Source organism: Sebastes fasciatus, chromosome 19, assembly GCF_043250625.1.
Source record: "Sebastes fasciatus isolate fSebFas1 chromosome 19, fSebFas1.pri, whole genome shotgun sequence".
NCBI classification, from domain to species: Eukaryota; Metazoa; Chordata; class Actinopteri; order Perciformes; family Sebastidae; genus Sebastes; species Sebastes fasciatus.
Genome location: NC_133813.1, coordinates 22,570,583 through 22,585,250, shown reverse-complemented (window position 1 = coordinate 22,585,250; position 14,668 = coordinate 22,570,583). Strand labels below are relative to the sequence as shown.

General features: G+C 43.3%; 2 protein-coding genes across 5 annotated transcripts in view; one reads left to right on the top strand and one right to left on the bottom strand.

Moving 5' to 3' along the window:
- Nucleotides 1–9,267, top strand: part of ric1 (RIC1 homolog, RAB6A GEF complex partner 1) — a 43,253-nt gene extending 33,986 nt beyond the window's left edge. The window contains exons 17-28 of one of the 4 annotated variants that reach the window (XM_074616955.1): nucleotides 642–780; nucleotides 891–1,007; nucleotides 1,451–1,858; nucleotides 1,941–2,252; nucleotides 2,425–2,583; nucleotides 2,762–2,895; nucleotides 3,331–3,611; nucleotides 3,746–3,961; nucleotides 4,458–4,635; nucleotides 4,760–4,948; nucleotides 5,921–6,372; nucleotides 6,437–9,267. In XM_074616955.1, coding sequence (XP_074473056.1) covers nucleotides 642–780; nucleotides 891–1,007; nucleotides 1,451–1,858; nucleotides 1,941–2,252; nucleotides 2,425–2,583; nucleotides 2,762–2,895; nucleotides 3,331–3,611; nucleotides 3,746–3,961; nucleotides 4,458–4,635; nucleotides 4,760–4,948; nucleotides 5,921–6,236 — 2,449 coding nt within the window. In that variant the 3' untranslated portion in view covers nucleotides 6,237–6,372; nucleotides 6,437–9,267. Of the gene's footprint in view, nucleotides 1–641; nucleotides 781–890; nucleotides 1,008–1,450; nucleotides 1,859–1,940; nucleotides 2,253–2,424; nucleotides 2,584–2,761; nucleotides 2,896–3,330; nucleotides 3,612–3,745; nucleotides 3,962–4,457; nucleotides 4,636–4,759; nucleotides 4,949–5,920; nucleotides 6,385–6,436 lie in introns of all 4 variants that reach the window. The other 3 variants (XM_074616957.1, XM_074616956.1, XM_074616958.1) reach the window with 3 other exon arrangements.
- ermp1 (endoplasmic reticulum metallopeptidase 1) overlaps nucleotides 9,010–14,668 on the bottom strand; it is a 28,156-nt gene continuing 22,497 nt past the window's right edge. Inside the window, exon 15 of the mRNA XM_074616959.1 lies at nucleotides 9,010–14,332. Within this exon, the coding sequence (XP_074473060.1) occupies nucleotides 14,156–14,332 (177 nt within the window). The 3' untranslated portion in view covers nucleotides 9,010–14,155. The remainder of the gene's footprint in view (nucleotides 14,333–14,668) is intronic.

The window sequence follows — 14,668 nt, the reverse complement described above, 5'->3', positions numbered from 1 at the left end:
TATAATTAAAATTGCAGACTCAAACAGGATAATGTCAACATAATTATGGATTTATAATTTATGGATTTTCAAACTCATGAAATATAAAATCCATTAGTGAAAAACTTTAGTTTGAATAACAGCGGACTAATTTCACGACTCTAACGACAGATCTGGACCACTCGTAAATTGTGTTTGTACCGAAGAGAAAATTCAAGATATGAGAAAACTGGCGAATACGACAAGTTCAATCACTCGTACAAACCACTTAATCTGTTCGTACGAGTGTTTCTTGCATGAGGTTCACTGTTTTTCATGAACAGTGTTTGGCCAGCCTCTTTAAACTTTGACAGAGTTATAAAGATTTCTGCTTACATCAATATTTTTAGTGACCTTTTATTTCCAGCCAGGTACATTGAATAAATTGAATCAAGGAAGCTACCTGAATAAAATATGTAAGTAAGCTGCATCGAGTTATTTGCCAGCACTGACTGCAGTAGACCTTCAAAGAAAATGAGACTCTGCTTAGCAGTCAAATGATGTCGCCACTCATACTGAAAGCTTTTTCAAATACCTTTAAGTCTTCTATGTAAAAACACAAATGCATAAAGAAGACTTGGAAGTAATGATATAAATGTGTAAACCTCTATTTGATGTTCCAGTCCGCACCCGACAGCCAGCGTGGAGTTGTTGCAGGAGGTGTCAATGTCTCGCTACATCCCTCACCCAGCCCTCGTGGTCTCCGTCACACTCACCTCTGTGCGCACAGAGACTGGCATCACATTGAAAGCCCCGCAGCAGGTAATACTGTAACACACACACACACACACACACACACACACACACACACACACTGACCTATACTGTCTCGATAGGTGTATTCATGTTTTATGTGTGTGTGTCCAACTCAGGCCTGCATGGCAGAGAGCATCATGTTGAATCTGGCTGGCCAGTTGATCATGCTGCAGAGGGACCGGTCAGGACCGCAGGTACGAGAGAAGGAGACGCCCGCCAACAACAAGAAGCTGGTGAGGCTAAACAATAAGAAATGCATTGATGTCACGTGGTCTTACGTGACACTTGTAGGTTGTTGCACCAGTGCTTCAAAAACTTTTTTTCCTGTGCTTGCTACAACAAAATGCAGGAAAATGTGCTATATCACTGGTACATTCAATGTTCAGTGGCTTATGGCAGGTGATATTGATGCTGGCCTAGATGATCTTTAGTTGAGGTGCTGGTTTTATCAGATCTGTAGTTTGTCATTTCACTGGCTCATCTCAAACATTGTTAAATCCTCTGTTTGACTAAAAAGCAAGTGATGGTTAAGCAGTAATCAGCACTTTCTGAAAGCTAATGTGACCGTTGGAGTTAGTTATAATCTTTAAGGTGAGTCTCCTACAATCTTTAAGCAGCATGTTGTGTTACATTTTTGTTATTAAATCCCTAAAACCCTTTTTCTTTCTCCCCATAGCTACCATTCTGTCCTCCGGTGGTGCTGGCCCAGTGTGTGGAGAATGTGTGGACAACCTCTCGCTCCAACAGGAAGAAGCGCCACCTGCTGGAGGCCCTGTGGCTGTCCTGCGGCGAGGCGGGCATGAAAGTCTGGCTGCCGCTGTTTCCCCGAGACCATCGCAAGCCCCACTCCTTCCTCTCCAGACGCATCATGCTGCCTTTCCACATCAACATCTACCCTCTGGCCGTGCTGTTCGAGGACGCCCTGGTGCTGGGGGCGTCCAACGAGACCGTGCTCTACGACGGGCTGCAGGGATCCTCCGAGCCGCTGGAGGCGCTGTTCCCCTACTGCACCGTAGAGAGGACCTCCCAGATCTACCTCCATCACATCCTGAGGCAGCTGCTGGTTCGCAACCTGGGTGAACAGGTACGTGGAGCCTCCTGTGTCACCGGCCTCAGCTTAGTGAAAGAGTGGTGGTGATATTCCTCAATGTTCCCTCTCCCCACAGGCTCTGATGCTGGCTCAGTCGTGTGCCTCCCTGCCCTACTTCCCCCATGTCATGGAGCTGATGGTGCACGTCGTGCTGGAAGAAGAGGCGACGTCGCGGGAGCCCATCCCCGACCCTCTGCTGCCCACCGTGGCCAAGTTCATCACCGAGTTCCCCCTCTTCCTCCAGACCATCGTCCACTGCGCCAGGAAGACGGAGTACGCCCTGTGGAACTACCTGTTTGCCGCTGTGGGAAACCCCAAAGATCTGTTTGAGGAGTGTCTCATGGCTCAAGACCTGGACACAGCAGCCTCCTATCTCATTATACTGCAGGTAGTCACACACTGACACTACATGCACTACAATTTCAGCCTAGGACAATCTCATTCATAGTCCTACCACAGATAAAAATCGTTGTGCATTACTGAATAATATGTTTTGAGTGTCATGATATCATAAAATCTTTCTCCGTCTCGTTCATGTGCTCCGTCCCTCTCCGTAAAAGAACATGGAGGTTCCAGCGGTGAGCAGACAACACGCCACGCTACTCTTCAACACGGCGCTCGAGCAGGGCAAGTGGGACCTCTGCCGGCACATGATCCGATTCCTCAAAGCCATCGGCTCTGGGGAGATGGACACTCCGCCCCCAACACCCACCACTCAGGTAAAGAACTTCAAATTATCTCGACAAATATTTATTTCCTTTACTCGCCACTTTTTTTTCTATAGGTAATCAGGTCTTCACGCAAATGAAGGTGGCAAATCTGAATACCCCCCATCATGCTTTGCAGCCACAAACATTGTAAACCTGTAAACATGAGCTGTATATCTCTTGTCTTTAGGAACCCACCTCAACTGGCGGCTTTGAGTTCTTCAGAAATCGCAGCATCAGTTTGTCGCAGTCGGCAGACACCATCGCTACGGGCAAGTTCAACCTGCAGAAAACCTTCAGTATGCCCACTGGAACCTCTAAGGGGTATGGACATGCACACACACACACACACATGCAGTTACGCCGAATTCACACCAGAGCAGTGGCGAAGTGCGGCCTGTGGCGAGCTACCATGCAATGTCTATGAAAAGCTGCGGCGGCCACTCCCGACCTCAGCGAACTGCGGCCAAACAAAAGTTGCAAAGTGCAGCCAGACAGTACCCGCAGCCTTTCAGTAAACAGATCCTGTGACTCCGGTGACATGTTGACCTATGTTACAAAGAATATCTTCCCACCTGAAACACATGAATACGCCTCCCGGCCGCAGAAATATATAAATATTGAGGCGAGCTGCACTTCGCCGCTGCCTGGTGTGAATTCGGCGTAACGTAGATTGTGAGAACTAGTACGTTTTGTTCAAAATGTCCTCACTGTAACCTCTAAATGTTTCCTCATCTTCTTTCTCTATCTCTCCTTCAGTCGGGATGGGGAGTGCGCAGAGAACATGTATATTGACATGATGCTCTGGCGCCACGCCCGCCACCTCCTGGAGCAGGTCCGCCTGCGCGACCTGGGTTGCTTCTCCGCACAGCTGGGCTTCGAACTCATCGGCTGGCTGTGTCGCGAACGAAACCGCGTGGCCCGCGTCGAGGATTTTGTTTCTGCGTTGAAGAGACTCCATAAGGACTTTCTCTGGCCCTTCCCCGTTATTCCCGTGGGAAGCATCAGCTCGCCGCTGAAGAACGGACGGTGTCGCACAGGTGAGTGACACAGGATTCAGGCATAAGTACATTATTAACATTAACGTGTGAACATGGGGTCTCTGCTGCCCCAGTTCGTAATACCTTTGGCTCTATCCCAATACTCTATGGTGTTTTTTGTTGTTACTCTTAAGTGCTGGGTACGCGGCTGTTGAAATCGCAGTCAGCTGACAGCCTGCTGAACAGCGACATGGACACGGCGCCCCCTCAGGCAGCTTCCGCAACTAACCTCACCTGGCTGGACGGGCTCGGCCAGAGGCCCAAAGACATGGACACGGCCTCGTCTGCTCACTCCACCCAACACTCACCACAGACACACGATGCGTTCCTGTCCCTGCTCACCAACAAAGGTAATGAGACTCCAACAGCTCATCCCTGACCAACAATTTCATACAGATGTCTGATAAAATGATGAAGTGATGACATTTTGGACAGACATGGAATGTAAACTGCAGCTTGCCTGGTTATGACTTTTACTTTTTTTACAACATTTTTTATGACATACTATACTATAACCTTTTTTTTTTTTTTACATTTTTATGTTTATGACACCTAAACTATGACTTTTTTAAGTTTTTTTACGACATACTATGACTTTTTTTTTTTTTAAACATTTCTTATGACATACTATACTATGACTTTTTAATGGTTTTTTTATGACATACTATACTTCAACTTTTTTTAATCTCAGGAACGCATAATAATAATGAAACGAATAATGAAGTGATGACATTTAAGACAGACATGGATGTAACCTGAAACTTGGCGGAGGCATACAACCGCAAAGAGATAATTCTAGTTCTTCCTAATTCCTCCTCTTCCTCTTCTTCTTTCTCACCCCTCTAGTGGAAGAGTACAGCGTCGGCTCGGCCACGGACCTGACAGAGACCAGCTCGGTGGTGGACGGTGATTGGACGATGGTCGATGAGAACTCCTCCACTCTGAGCCTGAGCCAGGCCGAGCTGGAGCACATCTCCATGGAGCTGGCCAACAAAGGCCCGCACAAGTCACAGGTGCAGCTCAGGTGAGATACCGTCACAACACCTCACATTCCATGATCCCACTGCAGATTGTGTTTGGTCACGCGCTTCAATTCAATGTGAAAAAAAAGCCAGTACTTGACAGCTGTGCCTCTCTGTTTCCTTCAGGTATCTCCTCCATGTGTTCATGGAGGCGGGCTGTCTGGAGTGGTGTGTCGTGATTGGTTTGATCCTGCGGGACGCCAACGTCATAAAGCAGGTGATCGGCTTCCTGGACAGCCCCGAGGTTCCCCAAGAGACTGTGCAGAGTGTTCGAAACGGCTTACTGGCTGTCGACACATGGGTCTCCACTGACTGGTGGGTATAGCTCAAAATATTGTTTTTTATGTACTCAAATTAGGACTGTCAAACGCAATAATAACGCAAATTTGTTTTAACGTCACTAATGTTTTTAATGCATTAATAATAATAATTATAGTAGTAATAATAATAATAATAATAATCTTTATTTATATAGCACCTTTCAAAACACAGTTCCAAAGTGCTTTACAATAAAAACAGAACACATTTAAAACAGGGATAATAAAAGGTACTAAAAGCCAGTAACTAAACACATAAAAACCTAAAGGGTAAAACAATTAAAATGTCATAAAACATAAATAAAAACAGAGAAAAGCAATTCTAAAGAAGTGAGTTCTTCAAAGTGATTTAAAAGACGCATCAGAGTTTGCAGCCCTGATCTCCTCAGGATGGTCATTCCATAGTCTTGGTACCCTGACGGCAAAGGTTCTATCACCTTTGTGTATTAATCTGGACTTTGGAACCACAAGGAATGACGCATCCGAGGGTCTCAGAGTGCGGGAAGGGATATAGGGCAATAATAGATCCGCTTAATAGCTTTGGGCGAGGCCTCTCAGGGCTTTGTAAGTAATTAGTAATATTTTAAAAGCAACAGGTAGCCAATGTAAGGAAGCCAACGCAATCGATCTTTCGGAGGTTGTAGCTCAGGCTCAGTTTTAAAGCTAGAGTGAAGATACTGCAATCATATGAAACTAGAAAACCTAAGGAATCCATTGGTACCAACCATGTCATACTAGCTTGTTGCAAAGGAGGTTAAATAACGCTCCAAACTTACACTAAATTTTGGCGAGGAAAAACTGGCATGGCCATTTTCAAAGGGAAATATATGTGAATGAAAATGGTTAGTTTAGTTTAGACAGCTGTGATCACAAACATGATGTTTAGCCGTTTTGGTCAAATAAAAAGATATGTAATGATGAAGAATATCATACACAGTTTAACCCTTTCCTCCCCTTCATCTTTTTCCAGCCAGGGTTACAAACCATTTCTCAACCTGATCCAGCCGCAGCTTCAGGAGCTGATGGATTCGGCGGCCGAGCAGGTGCAGCCGGAGGCCTTCCAGCCCACCAGCCAGAGCTCCAAGCTCGGCGGCCCTGAAGGGCTGGGAGGTGCCGCGGTACCGCGGGCGGAGGACAGTAGAGGAGCGGCGGCTCCGCTCGGCCTGGCCCTGCCCTCCCTCGAACCCGCGGGAGGTTTCCCCCGTCCCCCCTCTGAGGACTGTCCTCCTGAACAGACAGAGGAGCAGGGAGACGAGGAGGGAGCCTACGACTGCACCTTGTCCTGAAGTCTGGAGCCTCCTCCGGACTCAAACCTGTGAACTCGAGGGAAAGAGAGGAGGCAGCAGTGACTGACTGGAAATATACTTTATTTTTGTGTGTGCCTGTGAGTGAGTGTGTGTGTATGTATGTGTGTATGTATGTGTGTATGTATGTGTGTGTGTGTGTGTGTCTGTGTGTGTGTGTGTGTGTGTGTGTGTATGTATAGAAAGTACTGCAGGTTCTTACTTCAGTCAGTATTATCCACTCTTCAGATTTGCCCTTTGTGTGGACCCTGTGGATACGGAGCTACCGACAGAGCGACAGACAGCCCGACTGACACACACAACCAGTGACAGGGTTCAGTGTGATGGTTCCTCTCTAACAGGCATCATTCTACCAAAATGTGCTGTTAGACAAAAGCCCACCTATATGTCAGTTTGTGCATTTCTACATCAGGTTGTGGTGTTTGGAAGCTGTAGACCAGCACATGGAAAGCTTTGTTTCTATTCCAAGACAGATGTTTCGTGTGCGTAACTTTTTGTTTGGCACCTCGTTCAAGCGCAACTGGAGACTTTGAAATGTGTTTTTTTTTTTTTCACTGTCCAGACAAAAACCTCCATTGTTTCCTTTTTGGTTTAATGCAAGAATCGGTTCAAAGACGAGAGTGTATTTGCATCAGCATCGCGCTACATTGCTAAGCAAAATGTAGAACAAAGCTATCTAAGTCACGAACCATTTACAGGATGCACTGAAGTGTGTCTGAGCCTACAGTGCAGTGTGCAGAGGTCTTTCATACTTTCATACCTCATATGATTTAAAAATATTTTGTGATACCTTTTTCAATAATGTACGTGTACAAGATAACATTATTTTTCTATCAATTACACCGTGTCCCCTTGAGTCTCCTTGTAAAAAAAAACAAAAAAAAAATGGTATGAATTCTATGTAATTCTTGAGAACGACCTTAAGATTTCTAAGAAAACGATCTCTGAGAAGAATCCACTGTTGCGAGTGCAGACTAGTTTCTTACCACTGATCAACAGTACCTCTGTTCATGTATTTTTCTTTCATGCAGCAACGCCCCGACTTTGCTGAAGGGGAGTCTGAGCCAGATTCAGCCCGTCTGATCTTCTTCATGTGGTCCAGATTTTAGACAACAAGCAGATCAGTGTTAAGCCTTCGCCGAGGTGAGCAGATTTAAGGCCGTGCCGTAGTGCAGTGTAGGCGCTATAAAAACCAAATCATATGATGCTTTATCCAGCTTTTTAAAACACACACATTTGGGTTCCAGGCTCCATCCGGGTGATTCTAAATGTGTTTCCCATCATCAGCGAGGCAGATTGTTAATAATACTCTGTAGATTTTGTACCTATCACTTGTTGAAAGAGCATCATTTGATTCCATCATCAGTAGTGTTTACAGTGACCCGTCGGTATCATTTTTAAAGTGAGGATGAGATTGATTTTGTCGTTGCATTTGGCTGTGTAATAAGATATGTAATTTGACCCTCATCTTCTGATGAGGACCTAATATTTCGTCCAATATCACATCCCTGAACCTCTTGAGGCCGATTTTGTGTGCTTCTGTGTGGATTTCTGAACGCGCGTACCACATCGTATTGAGAACGTGTCGACATGTTTGGTGACTTTCATCACATGCATATTGATTTTTATAGTATTAGTCCTCATTATTATTATTATTTATTGGCAATTATAGCTGAGTGGTAATTACTGAATTGATGCTCAGTTGTATTTTATGACTGATAAACTTTCCCCCCCCCCCTTTAGTTAATCAAAGTCGTGTATTGGCTCTCTACCGCAAGCACTAAAAGGTTCATCACACATTATGTCAGTATTATATTGTGCAATGTATTGAAATGTTACTCAGCTTTATTTTTTTAATGCTCACTTCTTTTTCCCCCAGCTTTTACTTGTCATGATAGACCAAATCATATTTTATAGATTTGCTCTCTTGTCGGTGTGAACGAGACGAGCCGGTGTGTGGTTATGTTTAAAAAAACTGTTGAAATTTAGATTCTTCTTCTGTTTTTATGAATTTGCCTGTATTGTAAGAACACTCACTATTCACGAAAAAGGGCAAAATGATGTACTGTCGTCACTCAACATAAATCTCGTTCCAGTGGGCCCCGTGTCCACTCTGAACAAAGCCTACAGCCACACTCCGCTGCTCCGCTGTAAGCTTTACTTGACTTGAAAAATGGTAACATGACGAACCAAAGACTTTACGTCCAGAGGCCTTCTGTTTTAACCGGTTGCTTTGATTGAGCGCTTGACTCATTATGCATGGGGGGGGGGCAAAAAACACCCTTACCCCATCCCTCTCATCAGAAACCTAACCATCGATGCTCAAAACTAATGCTGACGGCATACGAGACAATTTCCTACGGAAATGAATATTGCAGATCTTTTCTGGTTTCCTTCTCTAACGTGTGTCTCGTGGTACTCGGGTGTCACGTTCACTCGGAGGTGGACATCGCTCCCTCCCTTCCTTCCTCCCTCCCTTCCTTCCTCCCTCCCATGTACAGTTTAAAAGTTTTGCCTGTTTCAGAGTATAAAGTTTTATTTCTGGGGGGCGGCAGCAGCAAACATCCTCAATGCAGTGTAAAGATCCTCTCTTGTACATTTGCCTTTTCTACTCATGTTTGGTTTTTCTACTTCATTTTTTTTCCTTGTACATAAAAGACCAATAAATTATTTTTAAAAATGGTTAGTTTGCCTGTATTTCTAACTCTAATCTGCTGTTTGTATATGTACATGTTGTAAATAGGACAATACAATGTTTTAACGTAATAAGCGTTTTAATTGCTGTACAATTGCTAGTTTAATTCAAGCTTTTTTGCATAATGTAAAATCATCCCGTCCATTCAATAGATGGATACCCTGTAACCAGATCAATCCCAATAATCCCAATCACTTCATTCCAATTGACAGACAAATATGCAATTTTTAAAAAAGCAAAACAGCAGTTCAAGAGTTATTTAAAGTGTCAAATCAATCACAAAAAAAGAACAAAATGATCAGTATTTAAAAAAAACAACATTAACTTTCAGAACAAAAACTGAACAGTTAGAGAAATAGGCGTGGGTGAAAAGTCAAGATGTTGGACAAAAAACAGTTCAGGTAACTATAACAAAACTTAACAAATGAAACACCTTTTTAAAAAATAAAGGACATCCTTCAACAGGCGTTAAGACATTTCAATGTGTATCCCAGAATAGATTTCAGTTCAACTGCTTATTTCTCAAGCTGATATGAACATTTGTTGTGAATGACTGATGTCCTTGACTGACTGTTAACATGTGATGAAGCTATAAAAGCTACGTCCAAGGGTGAGTTTATACACTGAACAACAAAAACACACTGCGCTGCGCTTGGTCAGCCTTAACTGAGTTACATTAATACATTAGATTCTGTCGCAAACTATTTAGTCTTAGTCTAACAGTGGGAGCAGCAACGGCGTCTGACGAGCCATTTCACAGCGGTTAAGTCCCACATTTACAGCAGTTCCTCCTGTTTTCGTGCTTTTATAAAAAACAAACGCGCCTCTTGTTATTCATCGACTGTCGTCCCATTTAACGTTAGAACTATAAACAAAAACGGTCAAAACTCATCTTCTGTTTCCATGCTTTCCTTCAGTGTCGAACAAAAAATCAAACGCTATGACACTTTGCACAGATTTTTAGAAAAATATCCATTTACACTTGTTAATAAAGCTTTTCCTCCCATAGACGCTCTGCATATCAACTTTCAATAAATCAGATTTAGATCATCGCCTGTCACTTTAAGCGGTGTCTGACTCTGTTATTAACAGCTGGAGAGCAGCACAGCGTTAATGCAGAAACATCTGTTTCAGGAAGAAATGGTTAAATCTACTGACATCCAACTATTTCCGATGCATATTTCCAGCAGGCGGCTAAGGCTCTCTGTTCTGCAGACATCTGGAAAAGTGAACAGTATGGCTGCTTTCACTGTGTAGAGTTATGTGAAGTATATAAGATCTGTAGTAAATGGCTAAAACGCACAAAAAAAACAAAAAAGGCATGTAGAGGTGTTCCAATACCGATACCAGTATCGGAAATGCGTCCGATACTGCCCAAAATTCTGCCAGTTTATGCGCTGATCCGATACCATAATTTATTAAACCAGGGAAAAAAATCCACTTGTTTAAGCCGTAAATCAATTTGCAATTTATCTATACATTCTTCTTGGATCGGTATTCGGAATCGGCCGATATCGTAAGTTCAGGTATCGGAATCGGTATTGGGAAGGAAAAAAATGGTATCGGAACATCTCTACTGGTATGGTCCTTTAAGATTAACAAAAAACAAACACTTGAGAAGTATAAAACCTCTGTTGTTGACAACAATTTCACCAGCCAATTCAATTTAATTTCAGCAGATGTCTGATATATATTTGACATTTTGCTTTTTAAAAGGGACACTGAGGACTGACATGTCTTCATCCTACAGTCAGATGATAAAAACAATCTCTGGAGCTTTCAATCGTATCACTCTGTATCTTCTTGACTGACTTCTCGTTTCACATCGTGCATAAAAGAAGGAGCATAGTAGGACGATCTGTTTTCTACCTGCCAAGTGCTGTCAAAAGGCCCTGATGGAGTTTAAGTTTAGACTTTCCAACAATTCATGTACATACAAACTGAACAGTGCAGCACCTGATAAGCTTTAAGACCACTGAGACGTTTGTGTCCACAACAGTAAACATTTTGTGTGTCTTTGGAAGCGAAAATGTTAAGGCCTCCTTCCTGTCAGCATTTCTTAAGTTGTGACGGACAACATGGATCGCGACGACACGTCACCGGGTGTGACACAGAGTGGACGAAAGATGATTTTGCTCAGTTGATCTCTAAAGCGCAAACAAATCTCCCAAGTCTTTATAAACTGATGCCACCTCGGATTACATATAGGAGGGGTCAAACTGCCGACAAGCAACCATGTGGCAGGGAGGGGACGGTGGTCAGAGGTGGCCCACAGACAAACATGATGATGCTTTATATAATCCATCAAAATAATCTCTCTAACATTTAAATCTTCCCAACAGTAACATTCAAACCAGTCTTTAACATTAATAGCTGTTATCCTGGTGTCAGACACAGAGTTTTGATCAATGTGGAGGTAGTGGTGACACTGAAGGGGCCAGCATACTCCTTCAGAAGGGCTCGTCACATGATCAAATCTGCGTCCGACGATTTCTACAACTTTCCCAAAAAACGATATTGAGCTGCGTGGAGGTGAGAAAGGAGCATGAACTTTTTCTCTAGCTCTCTTTTTCCATTCATGGCACAACTATTTCTGTCACTTTTCACGCAAGCAACCAAGTGCAGCACTATGATATCTTCTCTTCATGCAGCTTTTCGCTCGACATGTCGTACGAACCACTTCTTTTCAAGCCCTAACTCTACCACGGTGTTCTATGGGGTGGACTATGTGAAGTAGACGTGTAAAGCGTGTCATATTAACTGGACTCTGGTTGTGATACTCCAGACAAACAAAGATGCAGCTCCACATGAGATGAGAGAAATATGAGCAACAAACACCATAGACAACAGCTACCTGTATGAGCTGTCCGCAGCATCACCAATGCATATTTAAACATTCTTAGACATTCTTCAGCAGCATGACTTGGAGGAGAGAGAAATGAAAGTGAATGAACAGTTTAGCAGAGTGCAACTCCTCACTGGGTTGATAATCGGCCGGATGTTTCTCAGCTGAAAGGCGTCCATGAGCATGAGCAGTACTTCCAGATAGAATTACTTTCTTACGGTTCATTCTTGATGCTTTAACGTCCATCTACAGCAGAGATTATGTAAGGTAATAGAATTTCTATCTGTATATAACTGCTTTAGGTAACACTTTATTTCGCAGGTCTGTTATTTCCTAATAACCTCTTAGGACATTTCCTGGAAATAACGGCGCAATGTGGTACCAATAGGCCTTTTCTTCACACAAGACATTTTGACATGTCGTAGTAGGAAAAGCAGATAATGAAATGATTTCAGGACCCTGGTATTGTGCATAATGGCTCTCTCTCTCTCTCTCTCTCTCACTTTGAACACAACAGAGCCATTGTTAGTGTTATTAGTTACACCTTTCCTTTTCCTACTATGACAAGTCAAAATGTCTGATGTGAAAACGGCTGATTATAGGGAAAATATGAATTTACTTTAAAGAAAAGCTCAATAAAATATTCTTTAATTTATTATTGTAAACGTTATTCTCCATATATGTTGATTTGTATGCTTGCCTGGAACGTTTTTTGCACAATCAGCTGATAATGAACTAATTGGAAGTATCTGAACATGGTCCTCATGTTCTATATGATTAGTACCAAACCGCGTTGTTCTTTCCAGGAAACTTCTTGAAAATGATTCAGAAATTACAAACCTGTAAAATAAAGCCTCAACCATTTTCTTTTTACTTGGATAAATATAAAATCTATATTGAGTATTTCTGAAAATGTGCATGTACGTGGCTTTTAACTGGTTTCGAATGAAGTTACACAATTTAGTTTTGATGCCATTTTAGTGGTACAACTAACTGAAAATAAATCAAGGTCTGATTAACGTATCTCCATCAGCAGCCAAGATATACGGTTATATGACTGGATAACTCTCCTTTAAGGCCACAACTAACCGGTATCAATTCATCTTCTGATTATTTTTTCGATTAATCGTTTAGATTATGGAATAGATATTCATTGGTGCTGCTGGAGACGGCTCGTAGCATAAGGCAGAACTGTTACAGTGACTGCAAATGTAATAACCAACATTTCCACCAAGCTGACTGACAACTGATGCTGTTAATGATTGTGGAGTTGCATTGCTGGTTTTCCATTCGGTCACCCTCGGGGCTTTGGGAATCATTTTAAATCACGGGACATTAAGACGGCAACAAGTCCTTGTTTTCCCTGCAAGTTCTGCCCAAAATCAATACACGTTTACTTGAACACATCAGGCGGAAAACTTTAAGACCTCAATATTGCCCTCTGCACAAAATCTTCAGGAAAGCCACTCCTTTTAAAAAAGGACACATTGACATTTTGATTTTAGCCAGCTGTTTTCATTGAACAGGCACAGTTTTGTGCCTCTGCGTGCCAGATTCTCTGACGGTTAAAGCAGATTGTTGGCATCCCTCATTGAAAATAAATAAGTGGTGTTATTGAGGAATGATAAAGAGCAATTTTTTTTTGCTCAGAATAAAAACAAGTGCGTGTTGATGAAAAGCAACTTTCAAAGTGTCAAAGCTTCCAGTTAAAGAGGGAAGAGGGCTCAAACAAAAAATGGCTTCCCCTCCCATACAGATCCATCATTATGTTACTACACCTAGAGTGCAGATAGTGGTGGTGTAGCCAGAGACTCATCTCGTGTGAGAATAGCCCGAGTGGTTTGCTGTTAAAGAGAGAACAGGGGAAGTAGTCATGCAACGTTATTCATTCAGGAAGCATGAGAGAGGAAGAACGGGAGGAAGTGAGCAAGAGAGAAAGTGAGGAGGGAAGTGAGATGGATTGAGTAAAGCAAAGGCACGACAGATTTGAGTACAAAAGAAAAAAAAACGTAACCCCTTTGTTTCACTAACCCAGGAGTGAGCACAAGGCTTGTGGTGGCCAGTGCGGCGGTCGTTGAGTTAGTCAGTCTGTAAGCTGTCCGATCAGCTTACCTCTGGCGTGCCTCGGCGCGTCTTCCTGCTTGGTTAGCTACTAAGCCTACTGACACAGTGATGGGGGTCTCTGAGGCAGGCTGGGAGGGAGCGGGAGGTGTGTGTTGGGAGTGTGTGTTTGTGTCAGAGAGAAAAGGCATCAGGGCTGGTTCCTCAGTATTGTCCCGTGAAATCTTTTCTGTCTGTCTCGGGGGGAGCCCTGCAGACATCAGCTCTCCTCAACGTCGGCCTCTGTGATGTGTGGCATCCTCAGTATCGGTACATGTCGTAGGTACTGACCCAAGATGAAGGAAAAGCCCATGTGGGAAACCTGCGGAGGATTTCCTCCAGTTGAGCAGTCCTCCTGTCTTGCCCGAAGAAATAGTGGGTTGAGATGGCAACGGAGATCATCCCTTCAGGGCCTGATGGGTCCGGGTCCCTGGGAGGCTGACAGAGGGGGAGAAAGAGAGAACGCCATGAATGTCAGTACAGACGGTTAATATGTGAAAGGACCAGATCCCAGACCAGCAGTGTTTCTAGGCCCGAAGAAAAATCGCCTTGTCTTTAAGCTTGATTATGCTGCATGTGTTTTAGCTTATGCAATGGATTTTAAAAGAGTCTTTAAAAGGTCTTGGAGTTTGTCTCAACCCATGCAATTGTTAATGCAACTCAAAAAATGTAGAGTTTAAAGGTTTTCACGTGATGGCAACACAGTCCAACTCTGCCCTGCCAGGAGTTAATCTCCTGCAGACATCACTGACTGAGGCCATGAGGGGAAGTTTT